The 25053-nt window shown below is 38.7% G+C and overlaps 1 protein-coding gene across 8 annotated transcripts in view; it reads left to right on the top strand.

The window, feature by feature from the left end:
- COG5 (component of oligomeric golgi complex 5) overlaps positions 1-25053 on the top strand; it is a 282724-nt gene that overhangs the window by 2491 nt on the left and 255180 nt on the right. For 7 of the 8 annotated variants that reach the window (XM_065883739.1, XM_065883732.1, XM_065883735.1 and 4 more), the window contains exons 2-5: positions 2989-3128; positions 6701-6758; positions 11459-11513; positions 11613-11682. In XM_065883739.1, coding sequence (XP_065739811.1) covers positions 2989-3128; positions 6701-6758; positions 11459-11513; positions 11613-11682 — 323 coding nt within the window. The remainder of the gene's footprint in view (positions 1-2988; positions 3129-6700; positions 6759-11458; positions 11514-11612; positions 11683-25053) is intronic. The other variant, XM_065883740.1, reaches the window with a different exon arrangement.

Below are 25053 nucleotides of genomic sequence, written 5' to 3' on the forward strand. Positions count from 1 at the left end.
TGGCCAGTATTCAGCCTTCATTGCGTTTGATCTTTATAAGATCTTTGACACTACTGACTTTCTTTAAGCTGTCCCTTTTGGTTTTTTGCTGTTCTCTCCTGTTTTTCTTTCTCTCTGAACACTTAATTTCTGTGATTGCTTTCATTTCTTCTATCTACCCCCAAATTTTGGTGTTTTCCTGCTTCTGAGCTCTGTCGTTCCCGTTTTCCTTTTTTGTGCATTCTAAAATGTCTTCCTAAATCATCTGGTCTTTTTTTCATAGTTTGAAAATTAATATGTATACAAATATACACATATGGCCCGTACTCCTCTTCTGAGCTATAGAACCACTCTCTACTGGACATTTATCTCTTGACAGTGAACAAGCACTACTAATTCTACATAAAAAAATCTACATATGAACAAATAGTATAGGTTCTGCACATGAAAAAGTGAAATGAATTTTTTTTTTTAACCCCTCTCCTCTAACCTTTTCCTTTGGTAGTCTCTGTTACCATTAATTGTATGTGGTAAGTTAGATGTGTGCTTGTTCCCGCGTAGGTTAGATGTGTGCTTGTTCCCACGTAGGTTATCAGTTCCTTGAAGGCAGGGGTACATTCATGTTCATCTTTATACAAAGATTCCTGGTGGACTACTTTATGCAAAACTGAATTCCCTATGTCAGTTAATCAAGAAACTTGGGAATCATCCTTTAATTCTTGGTTTACCTAATCACCCATCTTTCAGCTTGTCTCTAAGTCCTATACATTATGGTGTCTGAATATTTGTCAAATTTGTCACTTCCTTGACAGTCTCATTGCTACTATCTTAGTCTTCATCCTGTCACTTAGGCTGTTAACATAGCACCTTACTGGCCTCTGTGGCTCTATTCCATGGGTGTGTTCATAAATTAGCGTCCTGGGAAAATAGAAGAAGCCCTGATTTTGTAGTGTATGCTAATTTTCATGGTGTAAATACCCTTACCACGGTCAGTTTTTTTTTTTGCGGTACATGGGCCTCTCACTGCTGTGGCCTCTCCCGTTGCGGAGCACAGGCTCCGGACGCGCAGGCCCAGCAGCCATGGCTCACGGGCCCAGCTGCTCCGCGGCATATGGGATCTTCCCGGACCGGGGCACAAACCCGTGTCCCCTGCATCGGCAGGCGGACTCTCAACCACTGCGCCACCAGGGAAGCCCCCATGGTCAGTTTTAAGATACCTACATGTGATGTCAACTGGCTCACAGAATTCCTGAGAGATTAACAGTTGGCTCTCAGGATCCAATGCGAGCCAGCCCCAGCGCACTACCGCATGGCTAATCCCTTTTCAGTCATCCTCCATACAGCTGCCAGAAACTGTTCTACAACACAAGGCTAACAGAGCTCTTTCTTGGCTTTAAAACCTTAAATGGGAAATAGTCTGAACATTTTGAATATTTTACCAGCCTCTTTTCAAACTGCACCCCAACCTTCCTTTGGAACCTCAAATCCTATCATTCTTTACTGTTTCTGCCCAAAACAGACTGTGATCTAGACATACTTAAGTCAGTATTATCCTTATTCCTCAAAATATGCCATTACATTTGCTGCCTCTAAACCTTCCCTCTTGGAATAGCCTTCTCCACTTGTCTGCCTGGCAGGATCCTTAATTCTGAGAACTACTTGGCAAACTCGAAGGAAATGGGGTTCTCAGAATTAAGGCCAAAGTAGCAGTTTCCTTCTTTCACTCCACTACACTTTGAGAGTAGTCAAGAATGAGTCTTTGTTTTTAGCAGAATGATACTTCCAGCTGATACATAGATTAATTCATGCATTCAACCAGTATTGAACACCTGCCATGTGTCAGGCATTGTTCAGGCTCTATGGGTGTGGTAGTACACAAAGCAAACTCATGGAGTGTACATTAGAGTGGATATAGACAATTGAAGTTTTCTTGTAAGTACTCTATTTTATAGCTTGTTAGTTTCATAATCTCTGTCAAGGCAGTCTTACGTATATCTACCATATGGCTAGGAGATAATTGTTTATACCTACATTGACTTCACTTCTGTGTATCTATTTTTCGTTCATAATTCTCTCCACTTTCACCCACAAATTTGTGGATTTGTGTACAGAAAGGTATCTTCTTAACATCTAGCATCACTTCTTGTTTTAAAATTTTTATTTATTTATTTTTTTGGCTGTACCGCGTGGCATGCGGGATCTTAGTTCCCTAAGCAGGGATTGAACCTGTGCCGCCTGCAATGGAGGCGCAGATTCTTAACCACTGGACTTCCAGGGAAGTCCCTTTTTTTTCTTTCTCTTACGGGTCTACTTTCAACATGGTTTCTCTTTCCATTTACTTATTTCACCCATAAATCCAAAATTTCAGTAATACCTGTAAGTTTGCATTTGCCTACTTCTATTAAAATTTCAGATTCACTTTATTATAACAGTATTTGTGCATCAGTCTGGAGATGCTGGAGACCATAATTATCAAATACAGTCAGTTTTCCTATTGTCATTGTCAGTGACCTTGTTTTCTTGTGTTAAAAGCTGTGGTTAGTAGTTTTTTTTTCAATCTTTTACTCAATATTTTCCTTTTGACTCACTGATTAAAAACTAGCTTTTAGGAATATGCATAGTAGTCCAGAGCGTGGGCTCTGCAGCTACACTGCCTGGGTTCAAACAGTGAAGTTGCACAAGTTGCATGTCCTGTCTTTGCCTGTCTCTTCACCTGTGAAACGGGGAGAATGATAGTTCCAACAGGGTTGTGTGAACATTGAATGAGTTAGTATGTATAAAGTGCTTATATCAGTGCCTGACGTGTAGTAAGTTCTTAGTGAATTTTACCAATCTCTTCTGCTGTTGCTACCGCCTCTTCTCATTTACAACAGAAAGCCTTTTCAGTACTTTCTGGTGTATAGAAAGACCTCAAAATATGTTAACTATGATTATAATTGTTCTGTTGTTTAATATCTGTGGTTTGGTGCAGTGTAATTAATAAGGATTTTTTCTTATTTTTTTTCCCAGAGTGTTATAGTGATTTTTTAAATGAAGACTTTGATGTAAAAACTTATACTTCTCGATCTATTCATCAAGCTGTAATTGCTGAACAGCTAGCAAAACTTGCCCAAGGAATCAGTCAGTTGGATAAAGAACTGCACTTACAGGTAATTCCAATTTTCTGGATCATACAATTTTTTCAACGCAGAGTGATAATATATCATTTTTATAATCCTTTTATTATTTAATCTAAATGCATATTTACATGAACAAATGTATATTTTTCCAAGTATATCTTTGAAAAGTTTTCTGTAAACTACTTTTTGTTATTTGAAAAATGGATATACCCATCTCTCCAAAACCTTTTATTCATACTTTGTTTTCATCATCTTAACTGATATGGAGAGAGTATAGGTAGGCAAAAAATAGGATGTCTTTGTTAAAGATAATAGAAAATAGAATTTTGGAAGCAGAACAGTGTGAATAAGAAAAACTGGGATGTTCTCACCAGCAGTTCACACTTTATGAGCACAAAATGTAATATTTGATGAAATTACAGAAAGTTGATAAATTTGTGGTGGATAGAACACAATGGGGGGAGTTAGGAGATAGGTCCAAATCTCAGTTGTGCTGTTAACTTTCATATCATGTAATGCCTTTGAGTCTTGCTTTTTTTATTTTTTTAAAAAAAACCTATGGAATGGGTTGGAGTGAATAAGGGGGAAGAGGAGATTGTAGTAGAAAATCTTGAAGGTTCCTTCCTCTTCTACAATTCTGTGATTTTTATAGGGTGGTTTTATGGTGTACTTTCTAGTGTTGCCTTTCTTTCTGAGTAGGCACTTAAATATTTAAATGAATGAACAAATTGCATGAATAAATGAACTATTTTCCAGGAAACCTAGATCTGGTATAATGAGACATGTTCCCTTAAGTTTTTCGTGTCTTACTTTATCAATTAAAAGAGCAGTTTGGGGCTTCTCTGGTTTCGCAGTGGTTAGGAGTCTGCCTGCGAATGCAGGGGACACGGGTTTGAGCCCTGGTCCAGGAAGATCCCACATGCTGTGGAGCAACAAAGCCTGTGTGCCACAACTACTGAGCCTGCGCTCTAGAGGCCACGAGCCACAACTACTGAGCCCACGTGCCACAACTGCTGAAGCCCGCATGCCTAGAGCCTGTGCTCCGCAACAAGTGAAGCCACCACAATGAGAAGCCTGCACACCGCAACGAAGAGTAGCCCCCGCTTTTCGGAACTAGAGAAAGGCTGCGCGCAGCAGTTAAGATCCAACGCAGCCAAAAATAAAAATAAATAAAAAATAAATAAATTCAGTGGTTGAGAGTCCGCCTGCCAATGCAGGGGACACGGGTTCGTGCCCCAGTCTGGGAAGATCCCACATGCCGCGGAGCGGCTGGGCCCGTAAGCCTGTGCGTCCGGAGCCTGTGTTCTACAACGGGATAGGCCACAACAGTGAGAGGCCCGCGTACCGCAAAATAAATAAATAAATAAATTTATTAAAAAAAAAAGAAGTATATATTATAGACAGTTCTTTAAAAAAAAAAAGAGCAGCTTAGTTCAGACTGGGGTTACTTTTAAGGTCAGTTTAAAATTCTGATTATATAATTAGAGATCAATACTTATTGAGAAACATTTATAGGACAGTTTTAATTGTCAGGCTTTGCTTTTAGGCTGTGCGGATAGAAAAATGAAAACATTTCCTGGCTCTCCAAGTATTCACAGACCAGTGGCAGATACAGACAGAAATAATGACAGGCAAGTGATGCCTGTTTTAAATAGAATAGTACAAAGTGTCTGTGGGAGCAGGGGAAAATGCACTTAATTCTGCCTAGGTTTCTCAGGGGGTAGCTTTTTGCAGGAGCCACCTGAAATTCTTTCTGCCTTTTTGTGGTTGGCATTTTCCTTATTCTTTGCATATAGTACCTTCTCTGAAGGAATCAGTAAAAACTTAAAATCTGTTTAACATCTCGTAGAGGGGGCAAGTTATGCTTACAGTGGTTCTGGATGTAGGGTGGAGGAAGTCTCTGATTCCTGGTATGAGATCTAAACCTGCTACAATTGTTTTTCTGCAGAAGCGAAATTGGGATAATGCTAACCAAACCAGTAAATAAAATATAATAAAAATAATTTAAAATATCATTGAGATCGGGGCTTCCCTGGTGGCGCAGTGATTGAGAGTCTGCCTGCCGATGCAGGGGACACGGGTTCGTGCCCCGGTCTGGGAAGATCCCACATGCCACGGAGCGGCTGGGCCCGTGAGCCATGGCCGCTGAGCCTGCGCGTCCGGAGCCTGTGCTCTGCAACGGGATAGGCCACAACAGTGAGAGGCCCGTGTACCGCAAAAAAAAAAAAAAAAAAATATATATATATATATATATATATCATTGAGATGATTAAAATTACAAAAGGTGTACCGAAGTATGTATTAGTCAGGGCTTTAGTACAGGAAGCAGAAACTGCTCTAGGTATTTAAAGCAGGAAGATATTTAATACAGAGGATTGGGTGGACAGCTAATGGAATGAGTTGAAGGATCTACCACAGGTGCAACACAGAGACCTGGAAGCTCCTGCTGTTACCTCCCATGCCACTGCTAAAGTTCAGCTTCTGGGTGCTTGGTAACTGAACTCTGGAATGATCTATAGGGCTGTCTCAACTGTCTCTAAATCCTCAGGTCTCAGGACTTTGCTTACTAGCTGAAACAGTAATGGGAAGATAGTTTTCCTCTTTCTTCTGTCTTCTAAATCTGTTGGAAAGGGGAGTCTATGAAATTGTAGTTTTAGGCTTTTCAACCTTTCCAGAGTATCACAAGGGACAAAGAATAGAGAATTAGAAAAATATTCATCTTGTTAGGATGGACACATTAATGACCATATCAGTGGACTGGGGAGAACTCAGATGTCTTCTGGATAAGAGACATAGGAGTCCAAAAGTAACACTTATTTTAGATATGTGATAGAGGAACTTGGTAGAATGACAAGTGACGTGTGAAACAGGACAAAGTAGAGGATTTAGGCATTCCATTGAATGAATCTTTGCTGATTAGGAGCTTCAGTTTACAGACTAGACATGAAACTTCTTATTCATTGTAATAAAGGGTACAAAATAATAAGGATTCCTGCATTGTTCTAAAGATTTGCTTGATTTCTTGGTGTTTCTAGGACTGTCTTGTGTGTAGCCTTTAACTCTTAACTTTTATGGGTTTTTTTTGATATGACTATTCACACTGCCCTAATTTTCTTGAAAATACCAGTCTTCTGCAGGGAAGAGGATTTGCTGTGACATTAGGAAGCTGGAAGCAGAGAGATGTTTAGGGAGGCGCTGACTCTGCTTTATCTTTCCCAATTAGAATGTGGTCTTGATGATGCTGAATTAAATGCAAGAACTAAAAGAACTGATGTTTGAAAACACTCTTTAAAAGGGAAGTGTGTATTAATTAGCATGGCAAGAATTAGCTGGTTTTTGTTTTTCAGTTTGGGCAGAACTCCTCCTGCACATCCCCTTAGGAAACCACGGGGCTAATGAAAAGACATCTTTGGCTCTGTGTTGAGCTATAGCGTGTTTGTGTTCCCACCAGTCATTCAGCTCAAACACACCTTTATAACCTGTATTTTTTGTACCAGCATTTTCCCACTTTCCATAAAGAGAGAGCCCTTCAATTCTACTTTGTGGTTACAAATTAAAATACTTAATACTTGGAGTGCTGATTATCCATTCTTGATTTTCAGGTTGTTGCAAGACATGAAGATTTATTGGCACAAGCAACTGGGATTGAGTCTTTGGAAGGTATAGTTCCATTAACTATTATACATTGTACAGAGCTAGCCCAGGGCTTGGAAACTTCTGTGAAGGGTCAGAAAGTAAATAGTTTAGACTTTGCAGGCCATACTGTCTCTGTTGCAACTACTAAACTCTGCTGTTACAGGGTGAAAGCAGCCAGGTAATATGGAAACGAATGTGTGTGGCTGTGTTCCAACAAAACTTTAATAAAGCTTTGCTGACCCCTGAGCTAAACTCTCTGGGTTTAAATCCTTGCTTTCCCACCTACTAGAAGTGTGACTTTGGACAACTTACTTAACCTTTCTGTGCCTCAGTTTTATCTATAAAGGAAGAGTATTAATATGTACTAATATGTTATTTAGAGGATTAAATGAGTTAACAAAATGCTTTGAACAATTCCTGGCACATATTTAGTGCTTTTATAACTGTTAGTTAATTAAAACAAATAAGCAGGGGAATTCCAGTGGTTACAGTGGTTAGGACTCCGCACTTTCACTGCTGTGGGCGCACATTCAATCCCTGGTTGGGGAACTAGGATCCAGCAAGCCGCGTGGCGTGGACAAAAAAAAAAAAGAAACAAAAACAAAATTAACTCCACTAAAGTAGTGGAAATAGGCTTGAATTCTTTCCTATTTCTTTGAAATGCTTTTCAAAAATGAAAGTATAGTAGAATGATAGTACATTGGATTTTTATTATGAACTCTCTTATTTTCGTTTGACTACATCTTTTATGAATTTGTCATTCTCTATTAAATTAAACTGCATCTCATAAATATGAAATGTTAATATTGTATTTTCCATTATCACTTGTGTTGTGATTACTATTAATCATTGCACATCAAAAGAAAGCTAAGTGATTTTTCCCTATGTTGGTGAAATTCTTAAGGAAGAAGGATATTGCTTTCTGTGATGCAATATTCTTTAATTCTTTAATTCTCTAGTATTTCTTATGTGCACTCAAAGATGTTATTTTCAGCATGTGCACTGTTTCTAAGGCATCCTGATGAAGAACATAGTATTTTGGAGATAACGGTTTGTTATTTGAATATTTAGGATAGATATCAGACTATGTTCATGGGAAAATTAAGAGGCTCTAGGTACTGACTTATTATGGAAAATTAATTTTCTTTAATCTCATAATATTTTTATATGTTTCTGGAAGCAAGTAAATAATACCTTGTTTTTAATGGTAATTTTTGTAAACGAATAAAGGTTTTTTTCCTTTATAGAAACCCATAGGGATGTCCTGGTAGTACGTTGATTCTGAGTGTATATAGGTGTAGATGAATCATCACAACAGAAATACTTCTCATTGTGGTTTTCTTTTTCTTTTTCTTTTTTTAAAATTGGCCACACCAGGGATTGAACCTGGGCCACCACAGTGAAAGTGCCGAGTCCTAACCACTGGGCAGCCAGGGAATTCCCTATGTGTGTTTAGTTCTATAGTGTGCTGATTTTCCCCAGAGTGCTTTTCAGTGTTTAAAACATTTAAAATATGCTGTTAGACTGAGTTAGAATGACAATCCATTGGGTGACTGTGTACAGTACAAAGGCTGACTTCTCTGAATTCCTATGATAATCTAAGAATATTCTCCAGATTATTTGAACATAAGTCAAAGTATGAATCAGTTAGTATTCATTTTAGCATGATGTGTATTTCTAATCATTTATTAAACTTTTTGAGATGTGTGTTATGTATTTGAAAATGTATTACCCCAACTTCTACTTCATCTGCTTTTTCTCCTATATATGTAAAATTTTGGCCATATAATTCATTTGGAGATTTATTTATTTAGCCTATTTTATTAAAATTTACTCTCTCTTCATTTTTTGTTTATTTATGCATTTAAATTTTAATTGAGAATTTGTTAGATTCCAGGCAGCTGTAACAATATACAGAGTCCCTGTCCTTATGGAGTTTGGAGGTATATTTAATTAAGCCTATTTTATTAAAAAGAGATAGCCTGATTTCTTCATTTATTTGCTCACTCAGTCAAATAGTAATTGAGAACTTGTTAGATACCAGGCACCTGTGAACAATAGAGTCACTGTTCTCATGATATTTATGTTCTAGGTAGGGAGTTAGACCAAAAAAAAAAAATGTGTAAGTAGGGAACTTCAGGTACTTTTAAGTCCTAAAAGAAAATAAAATAGATGATGAGGTAGAAGAATGGGAATTCCTTACTAGCTAGGATGGGCAGGAGGTGCTTCTTTGAGAAGATGACATTTAAACTGAGATCTGAATGATGAGAAAGAGCTACCACATGACTATCTGGGGAGGAGAGTGTGGTAAGCTGAGGGACCAATAAATGGAATTAGCGTGGCATGTTTGAAGGGCAGAAAGAAAAGGCTAGTATGACTAGAGTTTAGTGAATGAGGGAAAGAATTGTAGATGAGGTTCTTGGGAAGGAATTTTGATTTTCATTCTAAATGCAATGGTAAACAATTGGAGAGTTTTAATTAGAGATGTTATGTGATTAATGCTCTAAAAAGTTTTCTCTGGTGGCTCTATAGGAAGGCAAGAGTAGAATCTGGGGTACCAATTTAGAAGCTATTAGAGTAGTAGACGTTGATGGTGCCTTGAATTAGTGGTGGATATAAAGAGAGAGAAGTGAATGGGATAAAATGGGGGTAGAGCTGATAGGATTTGTTGATGGGAAATGAAAAGTCTGAGGGAAAAAAGTCACCAACAGTGATTCCTAAGATTTAAGTCTGAAAAATTGGATAGATGATGGTATGAGTAACTGAGATGTGTCACACTGGAGAGGATCATGGTGGGGCAGAAGTTATCTTGTTGGGTGTCTTAAATTTGTCATAAGAAAGTTCAGGGCTAGAGATTTGTGTGTGTGTGTGTGTGTGTGTGTGTGTGTGTGTGTGTATAGATAGGCAGGTATAAAGAAAATCTATATAGATGTATGTACATATGTGTGTATATAAAATCAGTATTTTATTGAACAGATAGTGTTTAAAACATTGGGATTGAATGAAATCCCTAAGAGAGATTCTAGATGGAGAAGAGAAGATGGCTGAGGATCAAATCTTGGAGTACTCCAGCATGTAGAGATCCAACAGAGAAGGAGTGGGAGCAACTCATGCCATCAGAGGGAGCCCACGAGGGTGATGACTTGGAAGCCTAGAGAAAAAAATGTTTTAGGGAGGGAGTGGTTCAACGTGTCATGCATTTCTGAGACTTAGAACAAGATCAAGACAGAACTGACAATAGAATTCGGCACCTTGGAGATTTCTGGTGACGTTGACAAGATCTGTTTTGGTGGCATATGTGTGAAAGGTGTTGCGAGTGGGTTGTGGAGAAAATAAGATGTGAGGAAGTGATGATAACAAGGAAAGCCAGTTCATTCTTGGAGGTTTAAGGTCAGTGAACCATAATACTGGCAGAAATCCTTGGGTCCAGAAAGGATTCTATTGGACTGAGCCATATTAAAACATTTGTATGCAGATAGGAGTATTAATTAATTCTGAAATTACTTCATCTAATATGACAACATTCTATACTTAAATTTATTTAGAATACTATGTTTCAAAACTACAGCTATGCCAGTTGAATATAGAAACTGAGTTTTAAAGAATATAGTTCAAAATAATTAAATCTGTAATATTGGAAAGCCCATTTTTAGGCATATAAAAAAGTAAAATTTCAGATCTGTCTTCCTGAAAATAATTTTACAATTTTATAAACAGTTCTTCATCATGTTATGTAAGTAGAGAGTAAAGGCAATAATATACTTGCTGTCCATATTTATTATTTATCTAGCATTGGGGGTTAGAGAGAGTATACCAGGAGGAGAGTACCTCATTTCCAGATCGTTCAGGGCCTTGTAGACCAAGCTGTGGACTTTAGTTTTAACATAGGAGCAAAGGGGAGACTGGGGAAGGGTTTTAGCAGATGAGTGTTATAATTTGCACTTCCAAAGATCACTCAGGCTTTTTTTTTTTTAATATAATTTTTAAGATAAGTTTCTTTATTTTTTGGCTGTGTTTAGTTTTCATTGCTGGGCGTGGGCTTTCTCTAGTTGAGGCGAGCAGGGGCTACTCTTCATTGCGGTGCGTGGGCTTCTCGTTGCGGTGGCTTCTCTTCTTACGGAGCAGGGGCTCTAGGCGTGTGGGCTTCAGTAGTTGTGGCACACGGGCTCAGTAGTTGCAGCTCGCGGGCTTTAGAGTGCAGGCTCAGTAGTTGTGGTGCACGAGCTTAGTTCCTCTGCGGCATGTGGGATCTTCCTGGACCAGGGCTTGAACCGTGTCCCCTGCATTGGCAGGTGGATTCTTAACTACTGCGCCACCAGCGAAGTCCCATGCTTCTTTTTTTGTAATTGTAGTACAATACACATTAACATGAAATTTACCACTTTAACCATTTTAAACTATATAACTTAGTGCTATTAATTACATTTACAGTGTTGTGCAACCATCACTATCCAGTTCCAGAACTTTTTCATCACCTCAAATGGAGACCCTGTACCCATTAAGCCGTCACTCCCCATTCCTTGTCAGACTTCTTTAGTGGAGCAAGGTTAGGACGGGGAAGACTAGTTAGAGGTTTTTGCAGTAGTCTAGGTAAAAGATACGGGTTGGATTATGATGATGGCAGAAAAATATGGAAAAATTTCTCTATTTTTTTCTTTTAACTTTTTACCCAATTTGAACCCTCGTAAATTTGTAAAGTAATGTAAGCTGTTATGTTTTCCTAGGTGTCCTTCAGATGATGCAGACAAGAATTGGGGCTTTACAGGGAGCTGTTGATAGGTACTGTTGTTCATTTTGTAAATGAATAAAATGGAAATATTTTTATCCATTGATATTTTGAAGATGATTTTGTCACTCCTCCTTCTGTTTTTCCTTTAGGATGAAAGCAAAAATTGTTGAGCCATACAATAAAATAGTAGCCCGTACTGCTCAACTAGCAAGACTTCAGGTAGGTTCTCACTTGTCATTTCTTTGTACTTTTACTTCATTTTGTCTTTATAAGCGAGCAAATTTCAAGAGAATGAATTCTGAGGAAGTAAGAGAATATGAGAGAAAACGGGAAAAATACTAAAGAGCTTTAAAAGAAGATATTCAGTTTAAAAAATAAAAATCTAAACTACTATTCAAGTGAATTATTTTCACTCTTATTATTTCAGTGTATTACTAACTTTTTAGAGTTCAAAATTATTTCTCTTAATAGAGAACAGGAAGAAACCTTTTATCCTTACAGTTTGCTATGATACAATGTAAGGAACCCAAACCTATAACTTCTGTAATACAGCGGTCCCCAACCTTTTTGGCACCAGAGACCGGTTTCGTGGAAGACAGTTTTTCCGCGGACCGGGGAGGTGGGGGTGGGGGGATGGTTTCACATGATTCAAGCACATCATGTTTATTGTGCACTTTATTTCTGCTATTGTTACATTGTACTATATAATGAAATGATTATACAACTCACCATAATGCAGGATCCGTGGGAGCCCTGAGCTTGTTTGCCTGCAACTAGTTGGTCCCATCTGGGGGTGATGGGAGACAGTGACACCTGAAGTGTGTGGCTTATGTCTAGTCTACTCTGTAGTCTCGTTTTGATTGCTGTCACTGCAGAAAACCCTGCTTCACAAAGATAGGATGTTGGAAACAGAAACAGGCTTTTCAGTGCTTTCGTGGCAATCTCAGGATATCCCACCTTGACTTTAATCCAGAATGTATGGAGATTTGAAGTTGTCTCAAGCATACTTTTAAGGCCACTGTCATTTACAATCTCAAGCAGTTGATCCTCTTCTAGCACAAAGTCGATTCACTGGACTTATTCACAAATGGGTCGCAGATCCACTCCTTCCCAGTTCGGGGGTCTTTTGTGGCTGGGAAGTAATGCTCAAACTCTTTTGAAAGCTGAGATGGGTGATCATGCACCAGCTGGGGGGAAGAAGGCCCTGGCTCAGCCTCTTTCAAAATCTCTGCTAATATTTGAAACATGTCAAAAATCCTAGTGTTCACTCATTGCCCCCATAATTCCAGTTTGGCTTTGAATGCAGCCATTGTATCTGCCAACTTGAACACAGTGGTTGTTCTCCCCTGAAGTGACCGATTGAGTTTGTTGAGCAGGTTGAATATGTCACACAAGTAAGCAAGTTTTGTGACCCCATTCTGTGACACTGAAATGTGCTGCCAGGGGTGACTGTTTTTCTAAAAGAAATCTCTGGAGTGGCTCTCATAACTCAGAAACTCTGGCCAGTGATCTACCTTTAGAAAGCCATCTCATTTCTGTGTATAAGAGAAGACATGTGTGCTCTGTGTCCATCTCCTCACAGAGCTGCGTGAGCAGACGTGAGTTAAGGGCATGTATTTTAATATGGTTGATAATTTTAATCACATCCTGCAAAACGTTAAGTTCAGGTGACATTTTTCAGCTAGCCAGCATTTCCCTATGGGTGACACAGCGTGTAGACTCACATTCAGAAGCAACCGCTTTGACCCAAGTGGTGAAACCAGAAAGCCATCCAGTCATGGCAGCCGCTCTGTCCGTGCATATATCGACACAAAATGACCAATTCACTTTTCCTGATATGTAATCATTCAAAGACTTGAAGAGTTCTGCAGCTATTGTGTTGGTTGTCAACAAAAGTTCACATAACATATCCTCATGCACATCCTCCTGAAAGACATAACGCACAAAAACAAGCATTGTTGCCTTGTTGTCAACACCAGCAGACTTGTCAACCTGGATTGCATACCATGGTGACTCATTAATCCTCTCTAACAATTGTGCCTCAGTATCCTCTGCTGTTTCATCAATTCGTCTAGTTATGGTACTAGCCAAAAGAGGAACACGTGCCACGTTTTGAACTGCAGCCTCTCCTAAAAGTTCATGACAGATGTCCTTAGCAGCAGGCAGGCTCAACTCTTCACCAATGGTAAAGGGCTTTTTCTTAAAGATTTATTTATTTATTATTTAGTTAGTTAGTTTATTTTTGGCTGTGTTGGGTCTTAGTCACGGCACGCAGGATCTTCATTGAGGTACGCGGGATCTTTCATTGCAGCGCGCCGGCTCTTTGTTGCAATGCACAGTTTTCTCTCTAGTTGTGGCGTGCGGGTTTTCTATTCTCTAGCTGTGGCGCACAGGCTCTGTAGTTTGTGGCACATAGGCTCTCTAGTTGAGGCGCGCAAGCTCAGTACTTGCAGTGTGCGGGCTTAGTTGCCCTGCAGCATATGGGATCTCAGTTCCCCGACCAGGGATCGAACTCGTGTCCCCTGCATTGTAAGGCGGATTCTTTACCACTGGACCGCCAGGGAAGCCCAGTAAAGGGCTTCTTCTTAGAGTCTTCTGCTGTCTCATCATTGGGTCTTTCCCCCCTTTCAAAAAAGCTCTCCAGCGACATTTGTTTTTTCCTCATTTTGGCTAGGTTAGCTTGTGGGCTTACCCACACTGTGACTGAGAGAAGTGCACAGTGCAGGAAAGAGGTGCAGACAGAAGTGGTAAATAAAATAATGGGCAGGCCATGCGCAGACTGAAATAAGTGTCAGTTTCTGACTTAAAGCCTGCCACCACATGCAGTTGTACAATTGAAGTACATCAACTCACTTGCCACTGTAATGCCTGCCACCAGATGCAGCTTGTCACTTTCCACTCACTGGTAGAGTTTTGATATGAGTCTGCAAGCAGTTGATTTATTACGGTCTCTGTGTAGTCAAACCTCTCTGTTAATGATAATCTGTATTTGCAGCCACTCCTCGGAGCTAGCATCACTGCGTCAGCTCCACTACAGATCATCAGGCATTAGATTCTCATAAGGAGCGCACAGCCTAGATCCCTCACGTGCGCAGTTCACAGCAGGGTTTGCGCTCCTATGAGAATCTGATGCTGCCACTGATCTGACAGGAGGCGGAGCTCAGGTGGCAATGTGAGCGATGGGGAGCGGCCGTAAATACAGATGAAGCTTCGCTCACTCACCCACCGCTCACTTCCTGCTGTGTGGCCTGGTTCCTAACAGGCCACGGAACGGTTCCGGTCCGTGGCCTGGGGACCCCAGCTATAACGGATGTTTTAGTATTTTAATCTTTGCTATTTCTGGGTCAGTTTTTGTCAGTTGACCTTTCTTCTTGTTACGGGTTTTATTTTTATGCTTCTTTTCATGCTTGGTAATTTTTGATTTTATACTGGAAAGGTGTGTTTTGTGTTCAGGGGTCTGGATTTAAAAAAATTTCCTTGAAATGGTGTTGGACTTTATTCTTGTTCACAGTTAAGTTACTTGAAATTAGTCTGATCTTTTTGAGGGTTGGTTTTAAATATTTATTTATTTAGCTGCATTGGGTCTTAGTTGCGGCTTTCAGGATCTTTGCGGCACGTGGGATCTTTGCTGCAGCATGAGGGACCTTTTGTTGCGGTGTGCGGGCTTCTCTCTAGTTGTGGTGCATAGGCTCAGTAGTTGCGGCACGTGGGCTCTCTAGTTGTGGCACGCGGGCTTAGTTGCCCCCTGGCATGTGGGATCTTAGTTCCCTGACCAGGGATTGATCTCATGTCCCCTGCATTGGCAGGAGGATTCTTAACCATTGGACCACCAGGGAAGTCCCCAAGGATTGGTTTTAAATCTTTGTTAGTGCAGGTTCAGAGCATCCTTTAGCCTAGGGGTAATTTAGCCATGTTTACTACTAGGTCTTTCCACTATGAGCTCTGTGCATTGTTTCAGTGTTTCTTTCCTTGTGTTTCCTCTTACACATGCACAAATTGGCACTTAGCCAGAGACTTGAGGCCATCTTTCTGCACATCTCCCCAACCTCTCCTTCCTGGCCAGTTCTCTGCCCATAGACTCTAGCTCCTTTTGGCTTTCCTGAAATCTGATCTGTTTCCACACTTCAGAGAGACTGTCATGTTCTGTTTGCCTTTGCTCTGCTTCAGCTAGAAAATTGTCTTCCGGCAGTAAATTGGGATGGTTGTTAAGCTCATTTTCTTTATTTTATTTCTCCTGTGCTATTTTTCAGTATCTGTTGTCTGAAAATTTTATTTCATGTATTTTGTTCAGTTTTCTAGTTGTTTAAGATGGGAGGGTAAATTCTGCCCTATTATTCCATCACTGTTAGAAGTAGAAATTGCCTTCATTAAAAAAAATTGAATTGTAAGTCACATACTATAAAATTCACCACTTTAAGGTACACGTTTAAGTGTTAACTGAGTGGTTTTTACTATATTCACAGGGTTGTGCAATCATCGCTGCTAATGCCAAAACATTTTCATTACTCCAGAAAGAAACCTTAGGCTCAGTAGTAATCACTCCTCCTAACCCCTTACCCCTCGCCCCTCCCCAGCTTTCTAATCTGCTGTCTGTCTGTGGACTTGCCTATGCTGGATATTTCATATAAATGCGTCATACATTGTGTGGCATTATTTTGTCTGGCTTCTTTCACTTACCATAATGTTTTCAAGGTTTATCCATGTTGTAGCATGTGTCAGTACTTCATTCCTTTTTATGACCAAATAATATTCCATTGTACGGATATACCACATTTTTGTTTATCCATTTATTTTGCTTGCCTATCAGTTGATAGATACTTGTTTCCGCTTACTGGCTATTATGAATACAAACTGTTACAAACATTTGTGTACAAGTTTTTGTGTGACGTGTTTTTTTCGGTTATCTTGGGTATATACCTGAGAATATATATGCTAGGTCGTATGCTAACTCTGTGTTTACCATTTTGACGTATCGAATCAATATATGAACACCTTAAACTTAAACAATGTTCTGTGTCAATTATATTTCAACAGAGCTGGAAAAAACTTTTTGAGGAGTGCCAAACTGTTTTCCAAAGCAGCTGTACCATTTTACATTCCTATCAGCTATATATGAGGGTTTCAATTTCTTTCTCACCAAGACTTGTTTTCTTTTTAATATAGCCATCCTATTGGTTATGAAGTACTATCTCATTGTTTTGATATGAATTTCCCCAATGACTAATGATACTGAGCATCTTTTATTGTGCCTATCGGCCATTTGTATATATTCTCTGGAGAAATGTCTATTCATATCTTTTGCTCATTTTTAAAATGAATTATTTGTCTATTCCCTCTCTCCCTCCCTTCCTTTCTATACTTGGCATATTGTGTTCTGGCTTCCAATTTAGTTGTTGAGAAGCTGTCATTCTGACCTGGTCTTTTGAAGGTAATCTGCAGGTTTCCTCTGGTTTCTTTTTTAAAAATTATTTATTTACTTATTTTAACATCTTTATTGGAGTATAATTGCTTTACATTGTTGTGTTAGTTGCTGCTGTATAACAAAGTGAATCAGCTATACGTATACATATATCCCTATATCCCCTCCCTCTTGCATCTCCCTCCCACCCTTGCTATCGCACCCCTGTAGGTGGTCACAAAGCACGAGCTGATCACCCTGTGCTATGTGGCTGCTTCCCACTAGCTATCTGTTTTACATTTGGTAGTGTATATATGTCAATGCCACTCTCTTACTTCATCTCAGCTTATGCTTCCCCCTCACTGTGTTCTCATGTCCATTCTCTATGTCTGCATCTTTATTCCTGTACTGCCCCTAGGTTCTTCAGAACCATTTTTTTTCTTTTTTTAGATTCCATATATATGTGTTAGCATATGATATTTGTTTTTCTCTTTGATTTCCTTCAGTTTCAGAATGGTTTCTTTTTATTCATTTCATGTTCAATTTGTTTTTCTTCTTCCATCTGTGAGTTTATCTCTTTCATCATTTCTGAGCCGTGCTTTCTTCAAGTATGTATCATTCTCTCTCTCCTTTGTCTTCGATTCTAATTAAATGTACACTCAACTTTCTTTCATCTAAGTCACTTACCCTCTTTTCCTTACTTTACATTTTTTTCCCTTTGCTTGCTGTTCTCTGGAGTTTTTTCTGATTGGTTATCTACTTCATTAATTTATTCCTGACCACTTCCTGTGGTTAAAATAGTCTATTATTATTTTGCTAAGTTTTGGTTATTGTGTGTTTTATTTTTAGCAGTTCTATATTTCTTTTCCTAGAGTGCTATATGACCTATTTCTTTTTCCCTGATTTTGATTTCTTTGAATATATTCTGCTGAAGTATTCTATTGCCTTACTCTGGTAGGTATAGTATTTGTAGTCTTTGTGGGTATGTTTATCTTGGTGGTGCTTGCTGGTTCTGTCTAATGGAGTCCAGTTTTCCTGGGTGCCTGGTTATTTTTTGCCGTGTTGGACATTTTATTTGAAAAGTTATTTTTTAGAATATTTGAGTCCTTCAGAGAGGATTTGTTTTGTTTTTCTATGGCAGCAGAAATCGTTACCAGTCCAAGAACAACATTAAATTAATCAATTTTAACTCTCCTCCTCCACTTTGTCTCAGAGGCTATCAAAATGTAGGATCTAATTTTCCAGGACTAGCAAGTGATCTCAGATTACAAGTGGATTTGCTTCCTTTCTCTTTGGGTTCACTGTGCTTTACTCTTGGCTTGGTGTTTGTATCCATACTATCATTTCTTTGATGCTTTTGAGACATTTTTACATTTTATACAACAGTTTTAGTTCTTAATGGTAAGCTAAAAACATAGTCTGCCATTATTTTATTATTATCATTAATTAATTTTTTGTCTGCGTTGAGTCTTCATTGCTGCGTGTGGGCTTTCTCTAGTTGTGGCAAGCGGGGGCTACTCTTCATTGCAGTGTGTGGACATCTCATTGCGGTGGCTTCTCTTGTTGTGGAGCACGGCTCCAGGTGCGCGGGCCTCAGTAGTTGTGGCATGCAGGCTCAGTAGTTGGGGCTTGTGGGCTCTAGAGCACAGGCTCAGTAGTTGTGGCGCATGGGCCCAGTTGCTCCATTACACGTGGGATCCTCCCGGACTGGGGCTCAAACCCATGTCACCTGCATTGGCAGGCGGGTCCTTAACCACTGCACCACCAGGGAAGTCCTAGTCTGCCATTATTGAAAATAAGAAACTTACGTGTCTTCTCTTTTTTATAAAATAAACATCAGATTATTTTTTTCCCCTGATAAAATTATTCAGTACTTTCTTAACACAAAAGAGAATGAAGTCTTAAGTCCTAAATGTGGCATGTAAGTCCCTTCATGTTATTGCCTCTACTTGCTTTTTATCAACTTTACCTTTTGTCATTCTAAAAAAATTTATTCTGGATACTAATCACACTGAACTACTTACTGTTCCTAAGTGTGCTGGAGATTCTCACATTCATTCCTTTGCACATTTTTTCCCCTAACTCAGAATGTTCTAGTCACTCAGCAGATTCTAGTCAACTCGTCTGTGAAGTCCTCTCCTGCCCTTCTGACAGAGCAGAATATTTACTTAATTTACTATTTTATTTTTTTGGTCACAGTGTGCAGCATGTGGGATCTTAGTTCCCTGACCATGGGTCAAACGCGCACCCCCTGCATGGGAAGCGTGGAGTTTTAACCAGTGGACTGCCCGGGAAGTCCCAGAATGTTTATTTTTTCATTTCTTTAATATCCTGTAGATGTTTCCATTATAATACTTTCTACATAGTTTTCCCCTTCCTCATACTCTCCTATAAGACTAAGCTCCTTGAAGGCTATGATAATATTTTAATATTTGAATGTCTAGCCTTAGCGTAGTGTTATGTACCATATTAAATGCTTAAGAAATGAGTTAAATAATTTGTTCCTTGGTCTGTGCCTTAGTTGTAATGTTTTTAAAAAATATGTAGCATATGTGACTCAACATATATAATACTAAAAAACTTTAATGGACTTATAAATGTCTCCTATAACAATCTGAGAAATATAGCATGTGAGAAGAGTTTGAATGTCAGTCTTTTTCATGAAGGATGAGAGATACAGGTTATTTCAGAGATAACCACTTAAGGGTATGTGGGGCAGTGAGGATACATAGAAACCTGTCTTAACAGTCAAAGAGGTATCGTGGGACAGTGGAATATGGCTTGGCCTACAATAATATCCTAACAATCACCCTTTGCTGCAACTCAGGTCCTGCATCTCTGTCTGCTACTTTTTCTTACTGCCACTATGGATTAACCCTCATTCTCCTTTTCACTTGCTCCTTGTTTCACTCTTGGCTTTTTTGTGTCAAGGCTTCTGCTCTATCCTGTACACCCACTTTCCTAAAGAGAACAGTGTCTGTTTGTAACAGTTTTGGGCAGTTCTTGCACGAGACAGTGTGATAGGTCATTGGTGATAGACTTTGTGGCATAGCATTGAGCTGGCATTGTTTCTCTGATCTAGTCAGCTGTGGCTAAGGTCACAAGGTCATATGACCTGAAATACCATGAACCACATATAAGGAGCTGCCCAAGCTACTTTCCTGAAGAAAGGGTGTGGGCACTGCAAGTCCTGCTGAGAGCGTTGGAGCTAATGTTTTACTTTTATGCTGAAATATACATTAAAACATTACTTCCATAGTTAAGTTGGGATTTAAATATTGCTTTTGAGATTAACTTTTTCATTTTGTACTAAAAATCATGGCCTTAAGTTAACTGGATTTTTTTTTTTTTAATACTGTATTTTGACTTTTTTTTTGCCATCTAATTATTCCCTTTATTTAATTTATTTTATTTTTTACATCTTTATTGGAGTATAATTGCTTTACAATGGTGTGTTAGTTTCTGCTTTATAACAAAGTGAATCAGTTACGCATATACATATGTTCCCATATCTCTTCCCTCTTGCATCTCCCTCCCTCCAACTCTCCCTATCCCACCCCTCTAGGTGGTCACAAAGCACCAAGGTGATCTCCTTGTGCCATGCGGCTGCTTCCCACTAGCTATCTATTTTATGTTTGGTAGTGTATATATGTCCATGCCACTCTCTCGCTTTGTCACAGCTTACCCTTCCCCCTCCCCATATCCTCAAGTCCATTCTCTACTAGGTCTGTGTCTTTATTCCTGTGTTACCTCTAGGTTCTTCATGACATTTTTTTTTCTTAAATTCTGTATATATGTGTTAGCATACGGTATTTGTCTTTCTCTTTCTGACTTACTTCACTCTGTATGACAGACTCTAGGTCCATCCACCTCATTACAAATAGCTCAATTTCGTTTCTTTTTATGGCTGAGTAATATTCCATTGTATATATGTGCCACATCTTCTTTATCCATTCATCCGATGATGGACACTTAGGTTGTTTCCATCTCCGGGCTATTGTAAATAGAGCTGCAATGAACATTTTGGTACATGACTCTTTTTGAATTATGGTTTTCTCAGGATATATGCCCAGTACTGGGATTGCTGGGTCATATGGTAGTTCTATTTGTAGCTTTTTAAGGAACCTCCATACTGTTCTCCACAGTGGCTGTACCAATTCACATTCCCACCAGCAGTGCAAGAGTGTTCCCTTTTCTCCACACCCTCTCCAGCATTTATTGTTTCTAGATTTTTTGATGATGGCCATTCTGACTGGTGTGAGATGATATCTCATTGTAGTTTTGATTTGCATTTCTCTAACGATTAGTGATGTTGAGGATTCTTTCATGTGTTTGTTGGCAGTCTGTATATCTTCTTTGGAGAAATGTCTATTTAGGTCTTCTGCCCATTTTTGGATTGGGTTGTTTGTTTTCTTTGTTATTGAGCTGCATGAGCTGCTTATAAATTTTGGAGATTAATCCTTTCTCAGTTGCTTCATTTGCAAATATTTTCTCCCATTCTGAGGGTTGTCTTTTGATCTTGTTTATGGTTTCCTTTGCTGTGCAAAAGCTTTGAAGTTTCATTAGGTCTCATTTGTTTATTTTTGTTTTTATTTCCATTTCTCTAGGAGGTGGGTCAAAAAGGACCTTGCTGTGATTTATGTCATAGAGTGTTCTGCCTCTGCTTTCCTCTAAGAGTTAGATAGTTTCTGGCCTTACATTTAGGTCTTTAATCCATTTTGAGCTTATTTTTGTGTATGGTGTTAGGGAGTGATCTAATCTCATAATTTTACATGTACCTGTCCAGTTTTCCCAGCACCACTTATTGAAGAGGCTGTCCTTTCACCACTGTACATTCCTGCCTCCTTTATCAAAGATAAGGTGACCATATGTGCGTGGGTTTATCTCTGGGTTTTCTATCCTGTTCCATTGATCTGTATTTCTGTTTTTGTGCCAATACCATACTATCTTGATTACTGTAGCTTTGTAGTATAGTCTGAAGTCAGGGAGCCTGATTCCTCCAGCTCCGTTCTTCGTTCTCAAGATTGCTTCGGCTACTCGGGGTCTTTTGTGTTTCCATACAAATTGTGAAATTTTTTGTCTAGTTTTGTGAAAAATGCCATTGGTAGTTTGATAGGGATTGCATTGAATCGGTAGATTGCTTTGGGTAGTAGAGTCATTTTCGCATTGTTGATTCTTCCAATCCAAGAACATGGTATATCTCTCCATCTATTTGTATCATCTTTAATTTCTTTCATCAGTGTCTTATAATTTTCTGCATACAGGTCTTTTGTCTCCTTAGGTGGGTTTATTCCTACGTATTTTATTCTTTTTCTTGCAGTGGTAAATGGGAGTGTTTTCTTGATTTCACTTTCAGATTTTTCATCATTAGTGTATAGGAATGCCAGAGATTTCTGTGCATTAAGTTTGTATCCTGCTACTTTACCAAATTCATTGATTAGCTCTAGTAGTTTTCTAGTAGCATCTTTAGGATTCTCTATATATAGTATCATGTCATCTGCTAACAGTGACAGCTTTACTTCTTCTTTTCGGATTTGGATTCCCTTTATTTCCTTTTCTTCTCTGATTGCTGTGGCTAAAACTTCCAAAACTATGTTGTATAAGAGTGGTGCGAGTGGACAACCTTGTCTTGTTCCTGATCTTAGTGGAAATGCTTTCAGTTTTTCACCATTGAGTACGATGTTGGCTGTGGGTTTGTCATATATGGCCTTTTTTATGTTGAGAAAAGTTCCCTCTGTGCCTACTTTCTGCAGGGTTTTTATCATAAATGGGTGTTGAATTTTGCTGAAAGCTTTGTCTGCATCTATTGAGATGATCATTTGGTTTTTCTCCTTCAGTTTGTTAATATGGTATATCATGTTGATTGATTTGCCTATATTGAAGAATTCTTGCATTCCTGGAATAAACCCCACTTGATCATGGTGTATGATCCTTTTAATGTGCTGTTGGATTCTGTTTGCTAGTATTTTGTTGAGGATTTTTGCATCTATGTTCACCAGTGATATTGGCCTGTAGTTTTCTTTCTTTGTGACATCCTTGTCTGGTTTTGGTATCAAGGTGATGGTGGCCTCGTAGAATGAGTTTGGGTGTGTTCCTCCCTCTGTTATATTTTGGAAGAGTTTGAGAAGGATAGGTGTTAGCCCTTTTCTAAATGTTTGATAGAATTCGCCTGTGAAGCCGTCTGGTCCTGGGCTTTTGTTTGTTGGAAGATTTTTAATCACAGTTTCAATTTCAGTGCTTGTGATTGGTCTGTTCATATTTTCTATTTCTTCCTGATTCAGTCTTGGCAGGTTGTGCATTTCTAAGAATTTGTCCATTTCTTCCAGGTTGTCCATTTTATTGGCATAGAGTTGCTTGTAGTAATCTCTCATGATCTTTTGTATTTCTGCAGTGTCAGTTGTTACTTCTCCTTTTTCATTTCTAATTCTATTGATTTGAGTCTTCTCCCTTTTTTTCTTGATGAGTCTGGCTAGTGGTTTATGAATTTTGTTTATCTTTTCAAAGAACCAGCTTTTAGTTTTATTGATCTTTGCTATCATTTCCTTCATTTCTTTTTCATTTATTTCTGATCTGATTTTTATGATTTCTTTCCTTCTGCTAACTTTGGGGGTTTTTTTGTTCTTCTTTCTCTAATTGCTTTAGGTGCAAGTTTAGGTTGTTTATTCGAGATGTTTCCTGTTTCTTAAGGTAGGATTGTATTGCTATAAACTTCCCTCTTAGAGCTGCTTTTGCTGCATCCCATGGGTTTTGGGTTGTCGTGTCTCCATTGTCATTTGTTTCTAGGTATTTTTTAATTTCCTCTTTGATTTCTTCAGTGATCACTTCGTTATTAAGTAGTGTATTGTTTAGCCTCCATGTGTTTGTATTTTTTACAGATCTTTTCCTGTAATTGATATCTAGTCTTATAGCCTTGTGGTCGGAAAAGATACTTGATACAATTTCAGTATTCTGAAATTTACCAAGGCTTGGTTTGTGACCCAAGATAAGATCTATCCTGGAGAGTGTTCCATGAGCATTTGAGAAAAATGTGTATTCTGTTGTTTTTGGATGGAATGTGCTATAAATATCAATTAAGTCCATCTTGTTTAATGTATCATTTAAAGCTTGTGTTTCCTTATTTATTTTCATTTTGGATGATCTGTCCATGGGTGAAAGTGGGGTGTTAAACTCCCCTACTATGAATGTGTTTCTGTCGATTTCCCCTTTCATGGCTGTTAGTATTTGCCTTATGTATTGAGGTGCTCCTATGTTGGGTGCATAAATATTTACAATTGTTATATCTTCTTCTTGGATCGATCCCTTGATCATTATGTAGTCTCCTTCTTTGTCTCTTCTAATAGTCTTTAGTTAAAAGTCTGTTTTGTCTGATATGAGAATTGCCATTCCAGCTTTCTTTTGGTCTCCATTTGCATGGAATATCTTTTTCCATCCCCTTACTTTCAGTCTGTATGTGTCCCTAGGTCTGAAGTGGGTCTCTTTTAGACAGCATATATATGGGTCTTGTTTTTGTATCCATTCAGCCAATCTGTGTCTTTTGGTGGGAGCATTTAGTCCATTTACATTTAAGGTAATTATCAATATGTATGTTCCTATTCCCATTTTCTTAATTGTTTTGGGTTCGTTATTGTAGGTGTTTTCCTTCTCTTGTGTTTCTTGCCTAGAGAAGTTCCTTTAGCATTTGTTGTAAAGCTGGTTTGGTGGTGCTGAACACTCTCAGCTTTTGCTTGTCTGTAAAGGTTTTAATTTCTCCATCAAATCTGAATGAGATCCTTGCTGGGTAGAGTAATCTTTGCAGGTTTTTCTCCTTCATCACTTTAAATATGTCCTGCCAGTCCCTTCTGGCTTGCAGAGTTTCTGCTGAAAGATCAGCTGTTAACCTTATGGGGATTCCCGTGTGTGTTATTTGTTGTTGTTCCCTTGCTGCTTTTAATATGTTTTCTTTGTATTTAATTTTTGACAGTTTGATTAATATGTGTCTTGGCGTATTTCTCCTTGGATTTATCCTGTGTGGGACTCTCTGTGCTTCCTGGACTTGATTAACTATTTCCTTTCCCATATTAGGGATCTTTTCAACTATAATCTCTTCAATTATTTTCTCAGTCCCTTTCTTTTTCTCTTCTTCTTCTGGAACCCCTATAATTCGAATGTTGGTGTGTTTAATGTTGTCCCAGAGGTCTCTGAGACTGTCCTCA

The sequence above is a fragment of the Phocoena phocoena genome, chromosome 9 (genome assembly GCF_963924675.1).
Source record: "Phocoena phocoena chromosome 9, mPhoPho1.1, whole genome shotgun sequence".
In the NCBI taxonomy this organism is placed as follows: Eukaryota; Metazoa; Chordata; class Mammalia; order Artiodactyla; family Phocoenidae; genus Phocoena; species Phocoena phocoena.